The following is a 20,550-nucleotide window of genomic DNA, read 5'->3' on the forward strand; positions in this document are numbered from 1 at the left end:
AGAGAGCTTAATTACCCTTGAGAGAGAGTCTCTGACGGATGCGAGGATTAAAGGAAAGGGAGGCCTTCTTTATTAGGGGTTTCAGGCTGCTCCCTGATGCACGCCCATGGCGCTGTCCCCCACCCATGACCTGTCTGCCTTCTCCAGATGGGGCCAAGCAGACACAGGAGTCCACAGGCTCAAGTCAGATGCTCAGACACTTTGTGAGCTGCGGAAGGCAGAGCCTGAGTTGCCCCGTGAGCCCGTCATGAGCCTGTCACTGACAGAGTGATGGTGGCTGAGCTGGAGGCCCTGCAGCAGGGACAGGGCCTGACACACACAGGGCGGCAGCAGTGAGATTATAAAACCTGTTGCTGCTGTGAGGTTATAAAACCCATTGCCCGCAAGTCAGTTCCAACTCAATGACCGTAGAGGACAGAGTAGAATTACCCATAGGCTTCCGGAGGCTGTAAATGTTTACGGAAGCAAACTGCCACATCTTTCTCCTGTGGACCAGCTGGTGGGTTTAAACCGTGACCTCTCGATTATCAGCCGAGCAGTTAACCACTGCGCCACCAGGGCTTCTTGTGAGGTTGTAAAGGTGGCGTGTACTAACCGCTCCAAGAGCCCTGGTGGCACAAACAATTCAGTGCTCATCTGCTAACTGAAAGGTTGGCAGTTTGAACCCACCCAGTGGCTCCGAGGGAGAAGGATCTGGCGATCTGCTTCCATAGAGACCACAGCCTAGAAAACCTCTTGGGGCGGTTCTGCTCTGTCCCATGTGGTGACTATGAGTCGGGATCTACTCAACGGCACCTAACAACTACGCGCTCCACATGTAATTGGAACGACTATCCTTGGGGTAGGCACTAAACCATAAGAACCAAGCCAAATGGGGTTTTCAAGGCGGTAAGTCTTGACGGAAGCAGACTGCCACGTCTTCCTCCATGGGACGGAAGGTGAGGCAACAGGCCTAGAGAAAGTAAGTGTCACCCAATTCGGAAACGATGGAGCAGCGTTCCAACCCAGGGAGCCAGGCTTGTGAGCAGTCTTAACTCTCGCTTGGGGAGCCGGATGAAGCCACAGTATCCTCGTCTGTGAACTGAGGCCACTGGTGTCGCCACAGGGCACCCTAAGCATGTGGTTCTTAGGCAGGAGCAGGAGCACCACAAACCCTGGAGCCCTGCAGTCCTGGGTTTGAATCTCTGTGCCGGCTCCCCTGCTGTTGACTTGTCTTCACCGGAAGGTGGGAACCAGTTTCCCCGCTTTGCAGGTGGGCAGCAGATTCCTGCTGTAGGCACCCTGCTTGGCATCAGTATTAATTTCCTCCTTACTCCCCCACCCCACGCCAGTGGCTTCTGAGCAGCTCATCCTTCGGGAGGTAGAAGCTAAAGCAGAAGCAGCGGGACTAGTGCTGTGCAAACGTTTGCCGAGGGTAGCTGGTGATTCAGTGGTAGGGCTCTGACCTTTCATGCAGGAGACCAGGGTTCGGTTCCCAGCCAGTGCACCTCACGAGCAGCCCCTACCCATCTGTCAGTGGAGTCTTGCTGTTGCTGTGATGCTGATCAGGTGTCAGTGAAATTCCCAGCTAAGACTAAGAAAGGCCTGGAAATCTGAAAAACTGCATCACAGCAGTCCAGTCCACAGTCAGTCACAGGGATGGCGCAGGACCAGGCAGTTTTCACTCCATCGTGCGTGGGTTCACCATGAGCCAGGGGCTGACTTGATAGCAGCTAAGAACTCATTTAAATCTCAGGCAACCCTGGGATATAGCTACATCATTTTGCCCATTTTCTGGAAGTAGAGACAGGTACAGAGAGGTGGAGAACTCTCCCCAAATTACACAGCTAGTAAGTAGCCAAACTTAAGATTGGAGCCACACTGTTAGGATCCAGAGCCCACACTCTTTATAATTCCCAAACTACCTCTGAGAAGCAGCCCTCGGAAAATGATTGGCACAAACACATGTTTGTATATGTAGACACATAACCCATTACCATCGAATCAATTTCAACTCATAGCGACCCCATAGGGTTCCCAAAGCTATAAATCTCTGTGGAAGCAGACTGCCGCATCTTTCTCCTGCGGAACTGCTGGTGGTTTCAAACCACCAATCTTTTGGTTAGCATTCAGTCACTTTAACCACTGTGCTACAAGGGCTCCTTTATATATGTATACACACACACACACATAGATACATATAAACCAAAAAAACCAAACTCGTTGCCATCGAGTCGATTCCAACCCACAGTGACCCTATAGGACAGAGTAGAACTGCCCCATAGGGTTTCCAAGGAGTGGCTGGTGGATTTGCACTCCTGACCTTTTGGTTAGCAGCTGAGCTCTTAACCACTGTGCCACCAGGGCTCCATGTATATATGTAGACACATAATTTTCATTTGTATACATTGCAAATGATTAAGCCTCAGATTACATATAACATTCCCGGTTGGGGCTTCTAGGCAGTGGGGACAGTGGCAGCACAGTGTCTACCTTTTCTTTGGCGATATTTGGCTGAAGTGGAGCAGTGCTGTCCTGGTCACCACTGGCCGCACCCAGCCCCTCTTCTCAAAGTGGGTCCTTCCGACTCAAAAAATGTGACAAATAATTATTTCTCATGCTTTATTTACAAGGGCCCTACCCTGGGGCCACCACCCCAGCAGGTCACAACTTTGAGGAGGCTCTGAGTTCAGCTGCTCTGGGGCACATTTTTCCAGGGAGTTGGGGACCCCAGGGAAAATCAACACCCAAGTACTAACTGAATCTAAGTATGTGTGTGGAGGAGGGAATTAAGGAGGGAGGGTCTCGCATGTGTATAGGTGGTCCAGCCACAGCGAGGCTTCCGGCCTCCTCCTAGTTTTCCCAGTGCCCAAGGGCCGCCCACTGGCATCAGTATTAATCTCGAAAGCAGTCTGAACTGTCGGGCAGCAGGATGGAGCCACAGTATCCTCATCTGTGAAATGGTAGTGAGGGTCTGCACCCATACTCCCCAGCTAATGGTGGTCCTGGTCACTCTGGACGGAAGCGAGGCCTCTCCAGTTTCAGCTCTGAGGTGTACCCCAAATTGCCCATGTTCATATCTCCACCCAGAATTCTCCTCTCTGGACGCCAGTGCCTCTCACATTTCTATCTCCAGCTCCTATCTGCTGGGAGCTCCAGACCCTTATATCCACTTCTCCTTGGGTGTCCTACAGGCATTGTTTAACAGGTCCAAGAGCACTCTTGGTTTGCCCCACCCCAAATCCATCTCCCTGTCCCTTTCGCCACCATTCCAAACCCGGAGTTCCTCCTTGCCACTTCTCTTGGATGCACTTTCTTCATTAAACCCATCGCCAGGTCCTCTTAGCTGTCTCCAGAATCTGACCACTTCTCAGCTCCCTGTGGCCACCAGCCACCTGCAGTTGCCTCCTCACTGGGCTCCCAGCATCCACCCCTGCGCCCAATAGTCTGTTCGCCTACACAACAGCGGGATCTGTTTAAGACATGAGCCCCTGAGATGGTCCTGCTAAGAATCTTCAATGCACCTGAAGTAAAATCCAGACTCTGAAGCCCCTGCCCCTTCTCTGTCCCCATCTCTTGGCTCTGACTTATTCCATTCTGCCACACACAGGTCTCCTCTCTACCCCTCAGACAAACCAAGCTCCTTCCTGCCACAGGGCCTTTGAACATGCTGTTCTTTCTGCTTAGAATCTCATCCCCCCATTCTTTCCAAAGCTGTCTCCTTCACCTCTACCAGGCATAGCTTAAATCTCACCTCCTCAGAGAAGCCCTCCCTGACCACCTTAGGCCCCCTTCTAATTTCCCTTCATAAGCCATTCCAAAGTGTCTAACCTGATGTTTTGTCTTCATCTGTTTCCTCACCCAGTTGTGGGCTCCAGGACTCCGGGGGGGACCTGGTGTTTTGTTTCATTCTCCCCCATTTCCCCAGCGCCCCCCACGCCCAGCCTGGCACTCAGTAGGCGCTCAATAAATAACGTGTTAACTGAATGGAAACCGGAAACCCACTGCCTAGCAGTAACTTTCCAAAACCCTGCTGGCCTCATCCCCAGACCCTGGGAGGGTCCCCAAGGACAGGGCGCGGCCGGTGGGGACCTTGCCAGGGCCAGGGTCCTCGGGCAGGATCCGGGAGGCGCGGTCTGGTGGATGGTGCTGTTCGCCGAGGCTGTGGCGCAGGCGGCAGCGGTGCCAGCCTCGGCGGATCTCCGCTTGCACCTGCAATTGGACCGCGTTCAGAGGCGGTGCACAGCGCGCCTTTCCCAGCGCAGCCGCCAGAGGGCGCGAGCGGGCGGGCAGGGCCTCCCTACCTCCTTGTTGATGAAGCAGTAGAGGACACTGACCAGGAAGCCCTGCCAGAGAAGGGTGGAGTTAAATCCCAGGTGGACACAGAATTAGAACCACCCTTTTTTAGTGCGCTCTGACCCTTAGCCGGCAACACACCACGCGACTGCATCCGCCCTGGTGCTGTGACCCGTTGCTGTGCAGTCGATTCAGACTCCCCCCTCCCCGTCCTAAACTATTGCAGCTTCCTTCTCCCCTGGCTCTGGCTCACTCCCTCAACCTCACAGCTTTGCTGAGCTATACAGGGCAGGGCTGAGAAGAGGAGACTCTGGAGATAGGCTGCCTGGGTTTGAAACCTGCTTCCCCACTTCACAAGCTCCTTAGCCCCTCCTTGGCTCAGTTTCCTTATCTAGAAAATGGGGTAATAATAAGAGTGGTGGTTGTGATAATTGAGCTATTATAAATATAAGGAGCCCTGGTGGTATAAAGGTTAAGTGCTCTGCTGCTAAACAAAAGTTTGGCAGTTTGAACCCACCCACCCATTCTTCGGTAGAAAGACCTGGCAATCTTCTCCCATAAAAATTACAGGCAAGAAAACATTATGGGACAGTTCAGCTCTTGTTGTCGCTATGAACCGGAATTGATGGTACCCAAGAACACTGACATTATTAATATATAAAAAGCTGGATGTCACTCACATAGTGTTACCTATTCTTTCCCGCAGCCACTCATGGGGGCCCCATGGATGTCAGAGCAGAACTGCGCTTCATAGGGTTTTCAATGTCTGTGATCGTTCAAAAGTAGATCACTAGGCCTTTCTTCCAAGATGACGCTGGATGGACTCGAACTGCCAGCCTGTCAGTTAGTAACCAAGCACTTAACCATTTGCACCATCCAGGGACTCCCAATCTTATTATTATTCCCATGATCTTGTTAAAATCTAACCCTGCTCAGAGCCCTCTCGGGGCTCCTGCCTCACTCAGAGTCAAACCAAAGTCCTCCCTAAGGCCCTGCACCATCTGCCCCCATCCCTGACAGTTCTGACCTCATTTTCCCCTCGCTCTTGCCAGCTCCCTCTGCCTCAGGCCTCCTGGTCTCCCCGTGTTCCCTCAGTCACACCAAGTACTCTCCACCTCAGGGACTCTGCACTCCCTGTTCCTCCTCCAGGAACTTTTCCCCAAAATATCTGCCTGATGTTTCCCCTCACCTTCTCCAAGGCTTCCTTCTCAGGAAAGCCTTCACTGACCTTCTGTCTGAAACAGTAACCCTGTCCTTTCCTCCTCAACTCTCTTTTCTTGCTCTCCCATCCCCACTACCATGTCACTATTGTTTGTCCCAAAACCCATTGCCCTCCAGTCAATTCCGACTCATGGCAACCCTATAGGGCGGAGCAGAACTGCCCCATAGAGTTTCTAAGGAGCGCCTACTGGATTTGAACCGCCAGAACTTTTGGTTAGCAGCCGTAGCTCCTAAACCACTAGCCACCAGGATTTCCCTGTACGAGTTACTTACATATTATATGTTTACTGTTCGTCTCTTCCACTAGAGGGCAGGGAGGGGCCTTTATCCTTTTGGTTCTTGGTTGTACTCCCACAGTCGGCTTGGACCAGTGCTTAGCACATAATAAGTGCTCAATAAATATTTGCCCGATGAATGAACAGTCTTGTGAGGTGAGACTGGTCTTGTCCCCACTTTAGAGATAAGGAAACTGAGGCCTCACAGAGTGAAGCAGGGTTGGGACTAGAGTGAGACAAGCAAGTGCAGGGCTGGCCTGAGATTTTGGAATGAGTGCCTCCTTAAAATTGTGTGTATGTGTGTGCGGTAAAATATATATGCAACATAAAATTTAACCATTTTCAAGTGTACGATCCAGTGGCATTAACACACTCACGATGTCGTGCAAGCATCACCACTCTTTGTTTCCAAAATATTTTCATTGCCCCAAGCGAAAATTCTGCCTCCTTAAATTTTGTGCCTTAGGCACCTGCTAGGTCCCTGAGTGGCACAAACCATTAAGCACTCAGCTACTAGCGAAAAGGTTGGCAGTTTGAACTCACCCGTTGGTAACACAGAAGAAAAGGCCTGGTGATTTGCTTTCACTAAGATTGTTGTTTTTGCATCCAAATTGGCAAAGAAGCGGTAAAAGTATCTCTGTTTGCAGATGACATGATCTTATACACAGAAAAACCTAAAGAATTCTCAAGAAAGCTACTGAAACTAATAGAAGAGTTCAGCAGAGTATCAGGATACAAGATAAACAAAAATCAGTTGGATTCCTCTACACTAATAAAAAGAACATCGAAGAGGAAATCACCAAATCAATGCCATTTATAATAGCCCCTAAGAAGATAAAATACTTAGGAATAAATCTAACCAGAGACATAAAAGACCTATACAAAGAAAACTACAAGACACTACTGCAAGAAACCAAAAGAGACCTACATAAGTGGAAAAACATACCTTGCTCATGGACAGGGAGACTTAACACTGTAAAAATGTCTATTCTGGCCAAAGAGATCTATAGATACAATGCAGTTTTGATCCAAATACCAGTGACATTTTTTAATGAGATGGAGAAACAAATCACCAACTTCATATGGAAGGGAAGGAGGCCCCGGATAAGTAAAGCATTACTGAAAAAGAAGAACAAAGTGGGAGGCCTCACACTACCTGATTTTAGAACATATTATACTGCCACAGTTGTCAAAACTGCCTGGTACTGGTACAACAACAGATACACAGACCAATGGAACAGCGTTGAGAATCCAGACATAAATCCATCCACATATGAGCAGCTGTTATTTGACAAAGGCCCAAAGTCAACTAAATGGGGAAAAGACAGTCTCTAACAAATGGTGCTAGCATAACTGGATATCCATCTGTAAAAAAAAATGAAACAAGACCCATACCTCACACCATGAACAAAAACCAATTCAAAATGGATCAAAGACCTAAATATAAAATCTAAAACGATAAAGATCATGGGAAAAAAATAGGGACAATGCTAGGAGCCCTAACACATGGCAGAAACAGTATACAAAACATTACTAGAGGTAGGAATGTGAAATGGTACAACCACTCTGGAAATCGTTTTGGCGCTTCCTTAAAAAGCTAGAACTAGAACTACCATATGATCCAGTAATCCCACTCCTTGGAACATATCCTAGGGAAGTAAGAGCTGTCACACGAACAGAAACATGCACACCCATGTTCATTGCAGCACCGTTTACAATAGCAAAAAGAAGGAAGCAACCCAGGTGCCCATCACAGATGAATGGATAAATAAATTGTGGTATATTCAACAATGGAATAGTATGCACAAAGAACAACGTTGAATCTGTGAAACATAACATGGAAGAATCTGGAAGGCATTAGGCTGAGTGAAATTAGTTGCAAAAGGACAAATATTGTATGAGACCACTATTATAAGAACTCAAGAAACAGTTTAAACAGAGTTGAAAATATTCTTTGATGGTTATGAGAGGGGGGAGGGAAGGAGAAAGGGGGAGGGGGATTCACTAATTAGATAGTAGATAGGAACTAATTTAAGTGAAGGGAAGGACAACACATAATACTGGAGAGGTCAGCACAACTGGACTAAACCAAAAGCAAAGTTTCCTGAATAAACCGAACGCTTCAAAGGCAAGCATAGCAGGTTCAGGGGTTTGGGGATAATGGTTCCAGGGGACATCTAGGTCAATTGACATAATAAAATCTATTAAGAAAACATTTTGCATCCCACTTTGGAGAGTGGCGTCTGAGGTCTTAAACACTAGCAAGTGGCCATCTAAGATGCAACAATTGGTCTCAGCCCACGTGGAGCAAAGGAGAATGAAGAACACCAAAGACACAAGGTAAGTATGAGTCCAAGAGTCAGAATGGGCCACGTAAATCAGAGACTACATCAGCCTGAGACCAGAAGAACTAGATGGTGCCCGGCTACAACCAATGACTGCCATGACAGGGAGCACAACAGAGAATCCCTGAAGGAACAGGAGAGCACTGGGATGCAGACCTCAAATTCTTACAAAAAGACCAGACTTAATGGTCTGACTGAGACTGGAGGGACCCTGGAAGTCATGGTCCCCAGATCTTCTGTTAGCCCAAGACAGGAACCATCCCCAAAGACAACTCTTCAAACAGGGATTGGACTGGACTACAAGAAAATGATACTGGTGAGGAGTGAGCTTCTTGGATCAAGCAGGCACATGAGAATATGTGGGCAGCTGCTGTCTGGAGGGGAGATGTGAAGGCCAAGGGGGACAGAAGCTGGCTGAATGGACACAGAAATACAGGGTGGAGAGAAGGAGTGTACGGTCTCATTAGGGGGAGGGCAACTAGGAGTATATAGCAAGATGTATATAAGGTTTTGTATGTGAGACTGACTTGATTTGTAAACTTTCATTTAATGCACAATAAAAATATAAGAAAAAAATGTACTGAAGTCCTGGCCCCTATACCTATGGATGTGATCCTGTTTTGAACTAGGGTTTTCTTTGTTATGTTAATTAGGTCATACCTGAGTAGGGTGGGTCCTAAATCTAATCACTTCTGAGTTGTTAAAAAAGAATAGACAAGGAGACACACACAGGGGGAAGATCCCATATGAAGACAGACACACATGGCAGCTGCATCTAAGTGCAGCAGCTCCGAGGATTGCTGGCAGCTACTAGAAGCTGAAATAGAAAGAGGACTTTTACTTAGAGCCATATCTTGCATTTGAATTTCAAGACTCCTGAACTGTGAGCAAATAAATTTGTTCTTTAATGCCAAAAAAAAAAAAAGATTGTTTTTAGTGGCCATCAAGTTGATTCCACTCATGGCGACCCCATGTGCTGAGAAAACCCTGTGGTGCTGGGCTCTCCTCTGTAACACCTGGGGTCATGATGAGCTGGAATCACCTCCATGGCAGCTAACAACAACAGGCACCTGCTTGCCTCACCCTAGTCCCCACCTTAAGGTGAAGACATTTAGCCAACACCACTCATCCACCTGGAAAGAGAAGCAGCTGGGAAGTGACAGAGCCCGCATTTGGCCCCAGGTCTGTCTGGCCTCAGAGTTCTGCCTTTGTGAAGAGCGGGAGGCAGTACTGCCGGGGCCACTCAGCCTTGGTCCCAGCCCCTTCCCCCAGCCCAGGCAGCGCTCGCTCAGTACTGTGTGCTCAATGAATGATGAAATCCCAACCAATGGTGAAAGCCCCCCACTCAGTGGCTGGACCAGAGGATGACTGGGGAGGAGGGTTCTAGGTCAAAGGATTTAGCACCCTGGCACACCACCACCACCACCCCCGCACCTGGAAGGAGCTGAGGAAGATCTCAAAGCCGAGCTTGGCGAAGCGCAGGGTGCCCCGGGCCTGTTCCTCCGTCACGGGCGCAAATACCACCTCGTGGACGCCCAGCAGGGGTACCAGCGTCAGCGTGGAGCGCGCCAGCCTGGGGATAGAGGCAGCAGTGGCCCCGCGTCCCGAGCCCCCATCACACCCAGTGGCACTTGTCCTTCCGTCCAGGCCCCCGCCCGCACCTCAGCCGATAATCCGGGCAGCGCATCTGCCGTGTTCTCAGTTTGGACACGAGGATGCCAAGAATGCGGATAAAGATGAGGAAATTAATCTGGGGGGAGAGATAGAGCCTCAAACAGTCCCACTCCGCCCTAGGGGAGCGGAAAGAGGGTGTCCGCTTCCCAGGGCTGGAAGTCCCGGAGGACAGCCTGGAGGAGACGGGGCCGGCCGTACCAAGATGGTCACGAGGATAGGGGTGCGGATGATCCACCAGATGGCTTTAATATCGTTCCGCTCCCAGCACCTGGGAGATGCGGGGGAAGAGCTGAGATAAACAAGCCCTTATACTCACAGGGTCCTGCACACTCACTCGTCAGGCCCCACCCACCTTCCTTAAGGCCTCACCTATATTAATTTAAAGCCCCGCCCAGTACTATTCAGCCCCGCCCACTCTCTCTTCCAGTAGTCCCCAGCACAACCTTTCCAAGCTCCCCAATTCCTTTAGACCCCGCCCGCCTTCCCTTCAAGCCCTGCCCACACTCCCTCCAACCCCCCTGGCCACCCCTCAAAGCCCTGCCCACCTCCCAGGTCCTGCCCCAGACCCCGCAACTCACTGCGTGTTCTCGTACAGGTACCTGACGATCACCCAGGGAATGACGAAGAGCGCGGGGGCCCCTGTGCAGACCCCGACCCCCACCCCCCCACCCCGCCGCAGCTGTCAGCGTGCGCACAGGCCCCGCCAGACCCAAGACCCGCGGGAAACCCCAGTCGAGGTGGGGAGGCCAAGCCTGGAGAGGGGAGGAGATTCCCTGAGGTCAACTAACGGGGTAGTCAGGGGCGGGCGCAGGCACGTTGGGCTGGGCCAGGCCTGGGGTCGGGGCTCACCCCAGCCCAGGATAAGGTAGCAGCGGAAGTGGTCCCCTTCGGAGCCTCCCACGAGCACCAGGAGGCTGTGCAGGTAGACGCCCTCCACCAGCAGCCAAGTGTAGTTGGCGCCCACGCAGTATTGGGTCATGATCTGGGCCGTGCGGCAAGCGCCTAGTGCCTAGGGGTCAGCCAGAGAAGGGGAGGGGGAGCAGTCAGGGCTCCCAGGGGGTCCCCCCTTCACCACCATCTCTTGCTATCCAAGGTTCTTTTCCCAGGCTACATCCTCATCAAAGGGCTGGTTTCTCACTCTGGGGCCCCTGGGTGGTACAAACAGCTAATGTGTGTGGCTGCTAAACAAAAGAGCAGAAGTTTGAGTCCCGGCAGAGGTGCCTCGGAAGACAGGCCTGGCAATTTACTTCTGAAACATCAATCATTGAAAACCCTTTGTAGCACAGTTCTCCTCTGACACACATGGGGTCGCCACGAGTGGGAATCGACTCCACCACAACTGGTTAGTTCTCACTCCAACCTCCTCCCCTAAATGGACTCTTCCACTCTAGCCTTCTTAACAATTGGTATCTTCCCTCTTGCTATCAGAGTTTCTCCCAAATCCCCCAAAATATGGTCTTCCCCACCCCAGCTCCTTCAAAGAATTGAAATCTACCCTTCAAAAGTTTTCTCCCACTCACCACCCTCTCCCACCAGCATATGGACTCTTCCACCCCCATGGCTTGGTAACAATGGTATGGCCCATCTTGCCACCTCGATTTTCCCACCTCATTACCCTACCACTTCAGCGGTATACTCACTCCCACTCTATTGCCTGGGAACAACTGGAACTCTCGAAGTCTCCCTACCACATAGTTTCTCCCACCCCGTGTACCCTACCCCCTAATAATCTTCTCCTGCTCTATCTCCAAGTAACAATTGGTGTCCACCAAACCCCCCCACCAACTGGTTTTTCCCATCCTGTCCCGCCTCATCTCCAGCATGTGGATTCTCTCATCGGTGGACAATCCAAGGATGCCTGAGATAATGAGACAGAGGAATTGGATTCTACCATAGAGGGTGATGGTGGTAAATTTAAATGATAGGTGGGAGAGTTCATTCAATGATAGGGGGGGTCAAGTTGGGAGGGTGCCTTTCAAAATGTGTTTGAAGGAGCCTAGAGAGATAACGTGTTGATAGAGTTGTTGTTAGTGGCAGTATGCTCAGCCGCCTACTCATGGGGCCGCCCTGCGCAATGTGATCGGACCATTGTGATCCATAGAGTTTTTATTGGCTGATTTTCAGAAGTAGAGCTCCAGGCCTTTCCTCCTAGTCTGTCTTAATCTGAAAGCTCTGCTGAAACTTGTTCAGCATCATAGCAACACGCAGCCTCCACTGACTGATGGGTGCATTGGACGGGAATCAAACTCGGCTCTCCAGTTATGGAAGCTGGGAACTCTACCATTGAACCACCACTGTCCCCACTGATGGTGTAGGAGGCAGTAAATGGATTGGGAAGTTCCTGACCGATCCAAAGTAGGCCGATGCCCATTTGAGGAAGTGGTGGGATCATGCTTACCTGGCTCCAGAGGGTCCGGGTCTGGTCCCCAGGATAGGGGCCAGGTGGGGGCAGAAGACGGTCTCGGGTGAGGATGGCTGTGGCCCGCAGCATGAACGAGGTGAACAGGTTGATGTGAATGTAGTTGCGAGTGCAGCGCAGCCTCCTGGAGAATCGGGAAGCAGTCTGGGGACCCCTGGAGACCAGTCCTCAGACATAGAAGCCGCCCCAGCCCTTCCCATAGAACTGCCAGTGGATGCTTGGAAGTGGTAGAGCCTGCCTATTCCCTCTTACTGGGCAAATGGGGGCCCTACCTGAAGACACTCAAGAGGAGCAGGGCCAGCAGCAGGGTGGCAAGGGACAGGGAGTAGCCAACAGTATACATGACCTGCAGCCGCTCCAAGATCAGCCTTTGGTCCTGGGTAGAGGGGCAAGGGGGACATGGGAAGAGGACTCAGCTCTTCCCTCAGCCCTAGAAGGGGTTCTTTACTCCTGCCAGCAGCCCAATTTTCTCTTGCGGAACCATCTACCTTTGCCTGGGTGGGGCTGACTCCGCCCCTCAGCTCCAGGACTGGGCATGTGATCCATGCCCAGCCAATCAGGGTATTCTATCTAACACCCACTTCCCACAGTGACTGGTTCAGGGCAGGCATATGACCCAAACCAAACCAATGAGACGTTACGTTGGAGCTACTGAGAATGAAAACATAGGTTTTCCATAGTGTTGCTGGGTTTGTGGCATGTAAACCTGGTGCTAATGCGGGCCAACTCTGCCACTCCATTGGAGAAATAAGACCAGCCAGCACAGAGGAGCACAGACATGTTATGGTGAGAGAGACTTGCAATCACATCATTAGAACACCTAGATCCAGCTGTGGCTGAAGCTGTAGCCTTATACTTTCAACCTCAGAAGCCAATACATTTCTCTTTCCTTCTCCTTAAAGCAAAATTGAGTTGGGTTTCTATCACTTGCAACCCAGAGTCCTGAACAGTACCAGGGGTTTCAGGCTTGGCCTGAGGGTGCTGCCCTTTTTTTCCTCTTGGATGCCTTAACCTACATTTCCCCTGCCCACCAACATCTTCACACCTGGAAGACTCCATTCCTCTCTGGGTTCTCACACTGGGAATGGTCCCTCCAAGGTCCCCACTGGCCATCATTGCCACACTGGCGGAGAACAAAGCCCGTGGCCACTGTGGGGAAACAAGGAAGAGGGATCAGAGGCACAGAGACAGACAGAAAGAGAATGAAAGACACACTAAGACAAAGGCAGAGAGAAGGCCAGAGTGATGATGACAACAAACCCTTATGTAGCACTTTACATACATTAATTCATTTAATATTCATAACAACCCTATGAAATTTGTACTATCATCAGCTCTGTTTTACAGATGAGGAAATTGAGACACAAAGAATTTAAACCTGCCCAAGGCAACATAGCTACTGAGGGACACAGAGGCCAGGAAGACCAAGAAGCCCAGAGAGAGGGAGATTCAGGAACAGGAGAGAAAATAAGAATCTCGAACAATAACACACGTGAGAAAAATGCTTCTTAGTTCAATCAAGTCTACGAGATCAAATGGGCAACACCTGCCCAAAAGCAAAGACGAGAAGGCAGGAAGGGACAGGTAAACTGGATGAATGAACACGGGGAGCCTGAGGTGGTTAAGGAGGAGAGTACTGACACATTACAGGGATTGCAACCAATGTCAGAAAATAAGTTGTGTGTAAATTTTTGAATGAGAAGCTAATTTGCATTGTAAACTTTCACCTAAAGCACAATTAAAAAAAAAAAAAAAAACTTGTCCTGGGAGACAAAAAAGGGACACTATGTGCCAGGGTCAGGGTCACCCAGCCAGGGCTGGACAGGCAGAGGAGAAACCCAGACAGAGGGGAGCACGAGATGGGGTGTAGGTGAGCTGGAGGGGTGTCTGGGGCACGGATCGGGGGTCTTTGTGTCTGGGGAGGGGTGGGGTCCAGGGGGCGCCTCACCGTGCTTGTGCCAGGGCAGGTACCAGGGGCAGGAGGCGCGAGCAGTGGCGTTGGGTGCAGCGTAGTCCCAGCAGACGTACATATCGAAGGACCCGTTGCAGGCGAGGCCTAGGGGTGGGCGTGGTGGGCAGGCGCCCAGGACCTAGGGCTCAGCTCCTGCAGCCCGGACTCAGTCTTTCCCTCGCAAGTCTCGCCCTAGCCCCACCCACCTGGAGTGGATCTGGTCCAAGCTCCGCAGAAAGTTCCTCCCACCAGCCCAAGGAAACCCTGGTGGCTGTGGTTAAGAGCTACCGCTACTAACCAAAAGGTCAGCAATTCGAATCCACCAGGCGCTCATTGAAAACCCTATGGGACAGTTCTACTCTGCCCTATGGGGTCGCTATGAGTTGGCATCGACTCCACCTCAATGGGGTTTGGTTTGACCAAGCCAAGGCCCCTCCCACCTTCTGACCCCCAGTGTGGGCTCCTCGCACTGAGCAAGTCCCCGCCCCATATTCTGCCCACCATAGGTTCCTTCCCTAGGCTGCGCCCTATACTCTGCACCTTTGGTGGTCCATTTGAGGCCTCACCTCTTAGTGCAAGCCCCGCCCAAGACTCCTCCCATTTCAAGCTTCGTCTCCATCTTTCCTACCAATAGGGCCCTGCTCCAGTCCCCGCTGTATTTATGTCCAGGCCCCTCCCACCTACTCCCGGCTCCGCTTAAGCCCCTCGGACCCAGCCCACAGCTACCACAGATGTCTCCTCTTTCAAGCCTCTCTCCAGGCCCCTCCCGGCAACCCTGGGCCCGCCCTAAGCCCCGCCCCTCACCCTCAGCCCCACCCCCTGCCGCTAGCCTCCCCGCCGCACCTAAGGGGGGCGCTGCGGCCTTCAAGGTCTCCTGGCACTCCCTGCGGTACCGTTCCCAGCGCAGGTACAGCTCCCCCGCCGTCTGCCCCTCAGAGCCTGTCCACCAAAAGAGAGAAAGGAAGATCCCGCCAGACGTACCCCATCCCCAGTAAGCACGTTTGGTGTGGGCCAGAAACACCCCAGAGATCCTTGAAGGGGCTAGCTAAGAACCGCAGGGGAGGTCAGTGATTGCAAGGGCTCAGGCGGGGGGCGGGATGAACAGGTGGAGCACTGGACATTTTTAGGGCAGGGAAGCTGCTCTGTGTGATACTGCAGTGGTGGACACATGACATTATGCGTTTGTCAAAACCAATAAGACTGTACAACACGGAGTGAACCCTAATGTAAACTATGGGCTTTAGTTTGTAATAATATATCAAGACTGATCCATCAATTGTAATAAATGTACCACAGGAATGCAAGCTGTTAATAAAAGGAGAAACAGAATGCTGGGGGGGAGGGGCATACGGGAACTCCGTACTTTCTGCACAGTTTTTCTGTAAACCTAAAAAAAAAGTCTATTAAGACAAACAAACCGAATACACTGTTGGGGACTTGGGTGGGGGGTGCCTAGAAACCACCGGAGGAGTTGCTGGTTGGGAAGGGGGAAGGGCTGAAAACTTCCAAGAAAATTAGGAAGGAGGTGGCTGGAAGCCATAAGGGGGATCTATGGGGGAAAGACTGGGGAGTGGAAACAGCCACCAGAACTTGAATCTGGGCAAGGCAGAAGCATGTCTAAGGTATGACACATGCCCTGGGCACCACTTGAGGACGTGGGGGCGGGCGCCACTGAGCAGCTTCTATTAACCACTACAGTTTCTATGGCCAGCTGTCAGAGATCATTCGGCAAATTAAAACCAATACTTTTTTATTTGAGAGATTCCATGGGTCAAGGCAGACTATGTCACCTTGCTGTGCTGAGTGTAGAAAGAGAAGAAACTGGAAAAAATGACTTTGAGCACGTCATAGACCAATTTTCATCGGTGAAAGCAAGGACCGTGCAGTTGTCATTTTCAGGTAGTGCCATAATGTGTTAAGTCAGAGATTAATGAGCTTGACTTGTATTTTTGAGCTGATAATATGGTATGTTAAGTCTTCTAAAAGATGGCTGTCAGATGGTTGGACAGGGACGCAATTTCGGTGTTTGCCATAGGCGCTATTTTCCGTAGACATGCCTGTGCTGAAGCGGGACAATCTTAAAACTCTCTTTGCTGATGGGGGAAGACTTAAAACCGTCCCGAAACCTCCCTCCAAGCCTTGAACTCTGGCGATTCGTGGGTCCTCACCTCCGCCCTCCGAAGCAGCGGCCCCCACAGTGAGAGCAGCAGCAGCAGCCAGGACCCAGGGCTCAGCATCTTGCAGATGGCCAGGCATGGGGGACGAAGGGTCAGGTCACGTGGGAGCGGTCCGGCCTGGAGGGTCCCAGGGCAGTTAGGCGCCTCCAGCCTTGCAGAGCAGCCCAGTGGCCCCCAGCCTCGGGGACTCACGCATTTGCACACGGAGGCCCACACCACACACACCCCACCCCACCCCGGCCCCACGCGGGATTGGGGGGGCGCGAGGAGTGGCCGGCACCGAGGCTGAGGCACACGATTGCCGGGCCCGCCTCCAGTTTGTTGCTCCGGCAGCGGCGGTGGACAGGGGGCGGGGGTGTTTGCTGAGGGGGCGGTTGCCCTAGAGCTGCGCTGGGCGGAAGCGCCAGCGTCACCCGGAGTCTAGACCCAGAGACTCTGGGGACCGCCTTGGAGAGGAGGGAGTAGCAACCGTCAGCTAAGGCTAGGGTGGAGCGTGAGTCCCCCATCGGAGTTCCCACTCTCGGGGGTTTCAAATGGCCCAGAAAAACCTGACCCTATAAAACTTTCCCCGCTGTGGAGAAAACCCAGGATCGGCAGGACAGCCCCTCTCCCAACATCCAAATCCTTAGAGACTAGAGAGGCGTCAGACCCTGGCTTACATCTGCAGGGGCTCAGTACCTGGAAACCTCTGGTCCAAAATCCCCCGCCCCCCTACCAGGCACCACGTAGGGAAAGGGAAAGGGGAAAGTAGGGAGAATCTCAGAAGGAGCCCCCTGGAAGACAGACACGCAGTCAGAGACATACCAGACAGAAATACAGAGACTAGAGACACACAGAGAAAGAGAGACACGGCTAGAGACTAGAGACCAAGGGACATAGAAAGCGACAAATATGTGGACCAGGAGACAAAGACAAGGAGAGAGACAGAGTGGGAAAGAGAGACAGAGATACAGAAGCAAAGCCTTCTGGAGGCTAAACAGATTGAGAGATATGGAAACAGACACCAAGAGACAGAGACTGAGAGACAGAAAGAGACAAAGGTATAGGCTGAGAGAGAGAGAGAGAGAAACCCAGAGACTTGAGGGGGAGATGGGGGCAGAAGGAACAGGCTAGGACTGGGAGAGCCCTCACCTGCCCCCAGCTCTACTCATGCTCACCTGTTCCTGCCGCCGCTTCAGCTGCTGCTGCTGCCGTCTCCACTGCCTGTCTGGGCACTGGAAGAGGTGACAGGCGCTGGCAGCCTGGGGTGGTGGGAGGGGGCGGAGCCAGGGCGGGACCCAGAACAGGAGGGAGAGCTCCAGCTAAGATCCAGCACAGGAGGACCATGGCATGTAAGTATCACAGTCACTCCAGGTCACGTGGAAGAGCAGTCACACTGTCACTGTCCCAAGGACCCCCCACCATGCACGGTCTCTCACTGGCCCACCTACAGCCCCCTAGTCACACAGCACACCTCCCACCCAGTCACTCACACACAGAGCAACAGCCACGAAGTCACATACACAGCGTCTCACACAACCCATACTGTGGCACAGTGAATTACCTTCTAGCCATAGCGTTTGTGATTCACACACAATGGTTGAATGGGACCATGCAAATAAAGTGTATGGAGCCCTAAGGAAGGGGTTAATCAGTTTTACCATCCCACTAGGCTTAAAATGAGCTGTCCCAGAGCGGGGAAGAGAAGATCTCACCACCACCAAGAAAGAAGAGCCAGGAGTGGGGTGTGTACTTTGGGCCCTGAATCTCTGTGCTGAGAAGCTCCTGGAACCAGGACCTAAAGAGAGAGCTGTAACACCAAAGACGGTGAGAAGCAGCAGCAGAGAAATGGTGGCAGCACAGGAAGGAGACCACAGGAGACAGCGGTTGGGCTTCCTGGCCCACAGAAAGAGAAAGCTGAGCGCCTTTAGGTGGCAGGCTTACTGGCAGAGTGGGGTGCCTCTGGGCACTTACCAGCAGAACTAAAAGAGCTTTGTAACACTTGCCCAAGCAGGGCAGAGGCCAGGCCGAGACCAGCCTTTGGGCACGGCTGAGAAGAGGCTGTCCTGATGGAAGAACTGTATCCTGAGTGTTCCTGAACCAGAATTGTAACTCGTTACTTCCCTAATAAACCCCATAATCATAAGTATTGTCTGTGAGTTCTGGGTGGCCATTGCAACGAATTATCGAACCCAGCAGAGAAGTAGAGAGTGCCGTGGGAAGGACAGACGGTGTCAGAATTGGTAAAAAGGGCTGGCGAGAGGAGGTATGTCTGACCTTTGCCTCATAGGAATCAGCGTTGGGCTGTTGATCTTGAATCTCCTTCCCCCTGGTATAGTTAGGAGAGGTCAGACACCCCTGCCACGCCATTTTTACATATACCACCTGAGCCACAGAGAGACACCGTTGCAGAATCTCACACGATTACTCATAGAGTCACACGTCATTCCCAGGTGTACCTTCCCACGGTCACACCCAAAGAGCCAAAGTCTCTCACCCCCAGGCTGACACAGTGACACACAGCCACACGCCCAGGGCAGTGGACTCCTGTACCAACAGTAACACAATCATAGCTTCACAGTCTCAGTGATGCTGTCATGCACACGTGTCCACACAATCACTAGTCACATTACAATCACCATCCATCTCTCCCAATGGCCCATGTGCCCACGAGGGCAGAGCCAGGCATCTTGGTCACTGCTGAGTGCCCAGTATAGTCCAGCACAGGTCTGAGTACAGAGCAGGGGCTCAGAAATTACTATTGGTGCAATAAACACACACGGTTGTATAGTCACTGGTACTTTAGTGACACAACCTACACACACACTTGTTGACACTCTCACACAGTCTCACACACTTCGCATAATCACCCCCAGAGTTCACAGAGTCACACCCCTACACACAGGTCCAGTCGTCACTAAGACACACACTCTCTCAAGTTCTCAGCATGACACTGTCACACTGCCACCCTCCCTCATGAAGTCCTATCACACAGACACACAACTTTCCATCACAGCCCCACTCGCACTTGACAGCCACACACAATCACCCAGTAGGGGTACACATCATGTCCCCACCACCCCACGATCACACACAGTCATAAACGGGGTCAACACCACAATCCTACCACCCCACAATCACACACAGTCACACAGAGGGTCACACACCACGATCCCACCACCCCACAATCATACACTAACCCCTAGTCTCACCAGTCCCATGGTCATGGTCACTATTGACTCACACACCTTCTTAGGACCTCTACTTCCAGTCTCTTCCTTTGTCCTAAAATTTCATGTGAGAGGAGAGGGCTTAGCAACTGAGTTCCCGTTTTCAGCGCCCTTGCGTCCCTTTGACACAAACCACCAATTGTCCCACATAAATCATGTGATTAACGTTCATGAGCATGAGTTCCCCTGGGATCTAAGAGAAGGGGGCAGGGTCGAGTCTGCCCATTTTGGAGAGGAGAAACTGAGGCCCAGAAGCAGCCCCAAGAAGGGCAGGGAGTAAGGGGTGGTAGGGGGACCAGCACCAGAGGCTGGAAGGAGGCCAGGCTGGGAGGGCCAGGGGGATCCCTCACTTCCTGGTCTCTGGCTGGCCTCCCTGCTCTCTGCCCCACATTCCTGGTGCCCTCTGGGTCCTGGGAAAGGCTGCTCTCATGGAGTGGAGCGGGGAGGGAGTGTGAGATTGCCCGGCACCTCGGGGAGAAGCTGGGCTTGTGGGGTCTCTCCTTGGCCCCCCTGCTGGGGCTGGGGGGAAGGGGCTGGGGGAGAGGAACCCGGGCCTGGGCGATGCCTAGAGGCAAAGTGATGGATTGGTAGGGTGGCTGAGGTCCTAGGGTAGGGGTGGGAGTGGGAAGACTGAGAAGGGGGAGGGGAAAGCAAGGAGGAAGGGGAAGCAGTGGACAGGGATTGAAGTGGTGAGAGGGAAAGGAAACCAAGGGCCAAGACAGACCCAGAGGGGGAGAGAGAGGAAGACAGAAAGAGATAGAGAAAATGAGAGAGACCAAGAGAAAGAGAGAAACAGATCAAGAGATAGAGACAAAGACAACAGGGAAAGACAGAGAAATCAAGAGAAGGGTGGAGAAAGAGACCAAGAGAAAGACAAACCAAGGGAGAGAAAGCAGGGACCAAGAGAAGACACAAACTGAATGATCAAGATATCGGGAGAGACAGTGATGGGATGGGTGAGAGCGCCAGAAAGACCAGGTCCTGAGGACAGAGATGACCAAGAT

General features: G+C 51.9%; 1 protein-coding gene across 1 annotated transcript; it reads right to left on the reverse strand.

Moving 5' to 3' along the window:
- Window positions 1-2,599: 2,599 nt before the first annotated feature.
- GIPR (gastric inhibitory polypeptide receptor) lies at window positions 2,600-19,602 on the reverse strand. Its single transcript, XM_049901656.1, has 15 exons — window positions 19,565-19,602; window positions 17,495-17,638; window positions 16,329-16,454; window positions 15,004-15,099; window positions 14,158-14,265; window positions 13,255-13,358; window positions 12,482-12,585; window positions 12,189-12,333; window positions 10,640-10,799; window positions 10,369-10,429; window positions 9,989-10,058; window positions 9,778-9,866; window positions 9,551-9,689; window positions 4,284-4,325; window positions 2,600-4,191 (listed from the first exon to the last, which is right to left on the reverse strand). Exons 3-15 carry the CDS (start codon window positions 16,414-16,416, stop codon window positions 3,988-3,990), a joined length of 1,410 nt encoding a protein of 469 aa, XP_049757613.1. The 5' UTR covers window positions 16,417-16,454; window positions 17,495-17,638; window positions 19,565-19,602; the 3' UTR covers window positions 2,600-3,987.
- Window positions 19,603-20,550: the final 948 nt, after the last annotated feature.

This window comes from Elephas maximus, chromosome 11, assembly GCF_024166365.1.
Source record: "Elephas maximus indicus isolate mEleMax1 chromosome 11, mEleMax1 primary haplotype, whole genome shotgun sequence".
Classification (NCBI taxonomy): Eukaryota; Metazoa; Chordata; class Mammalia; order Proboscidea; family Elephantidae; genus Elephas; species Elephas maximus.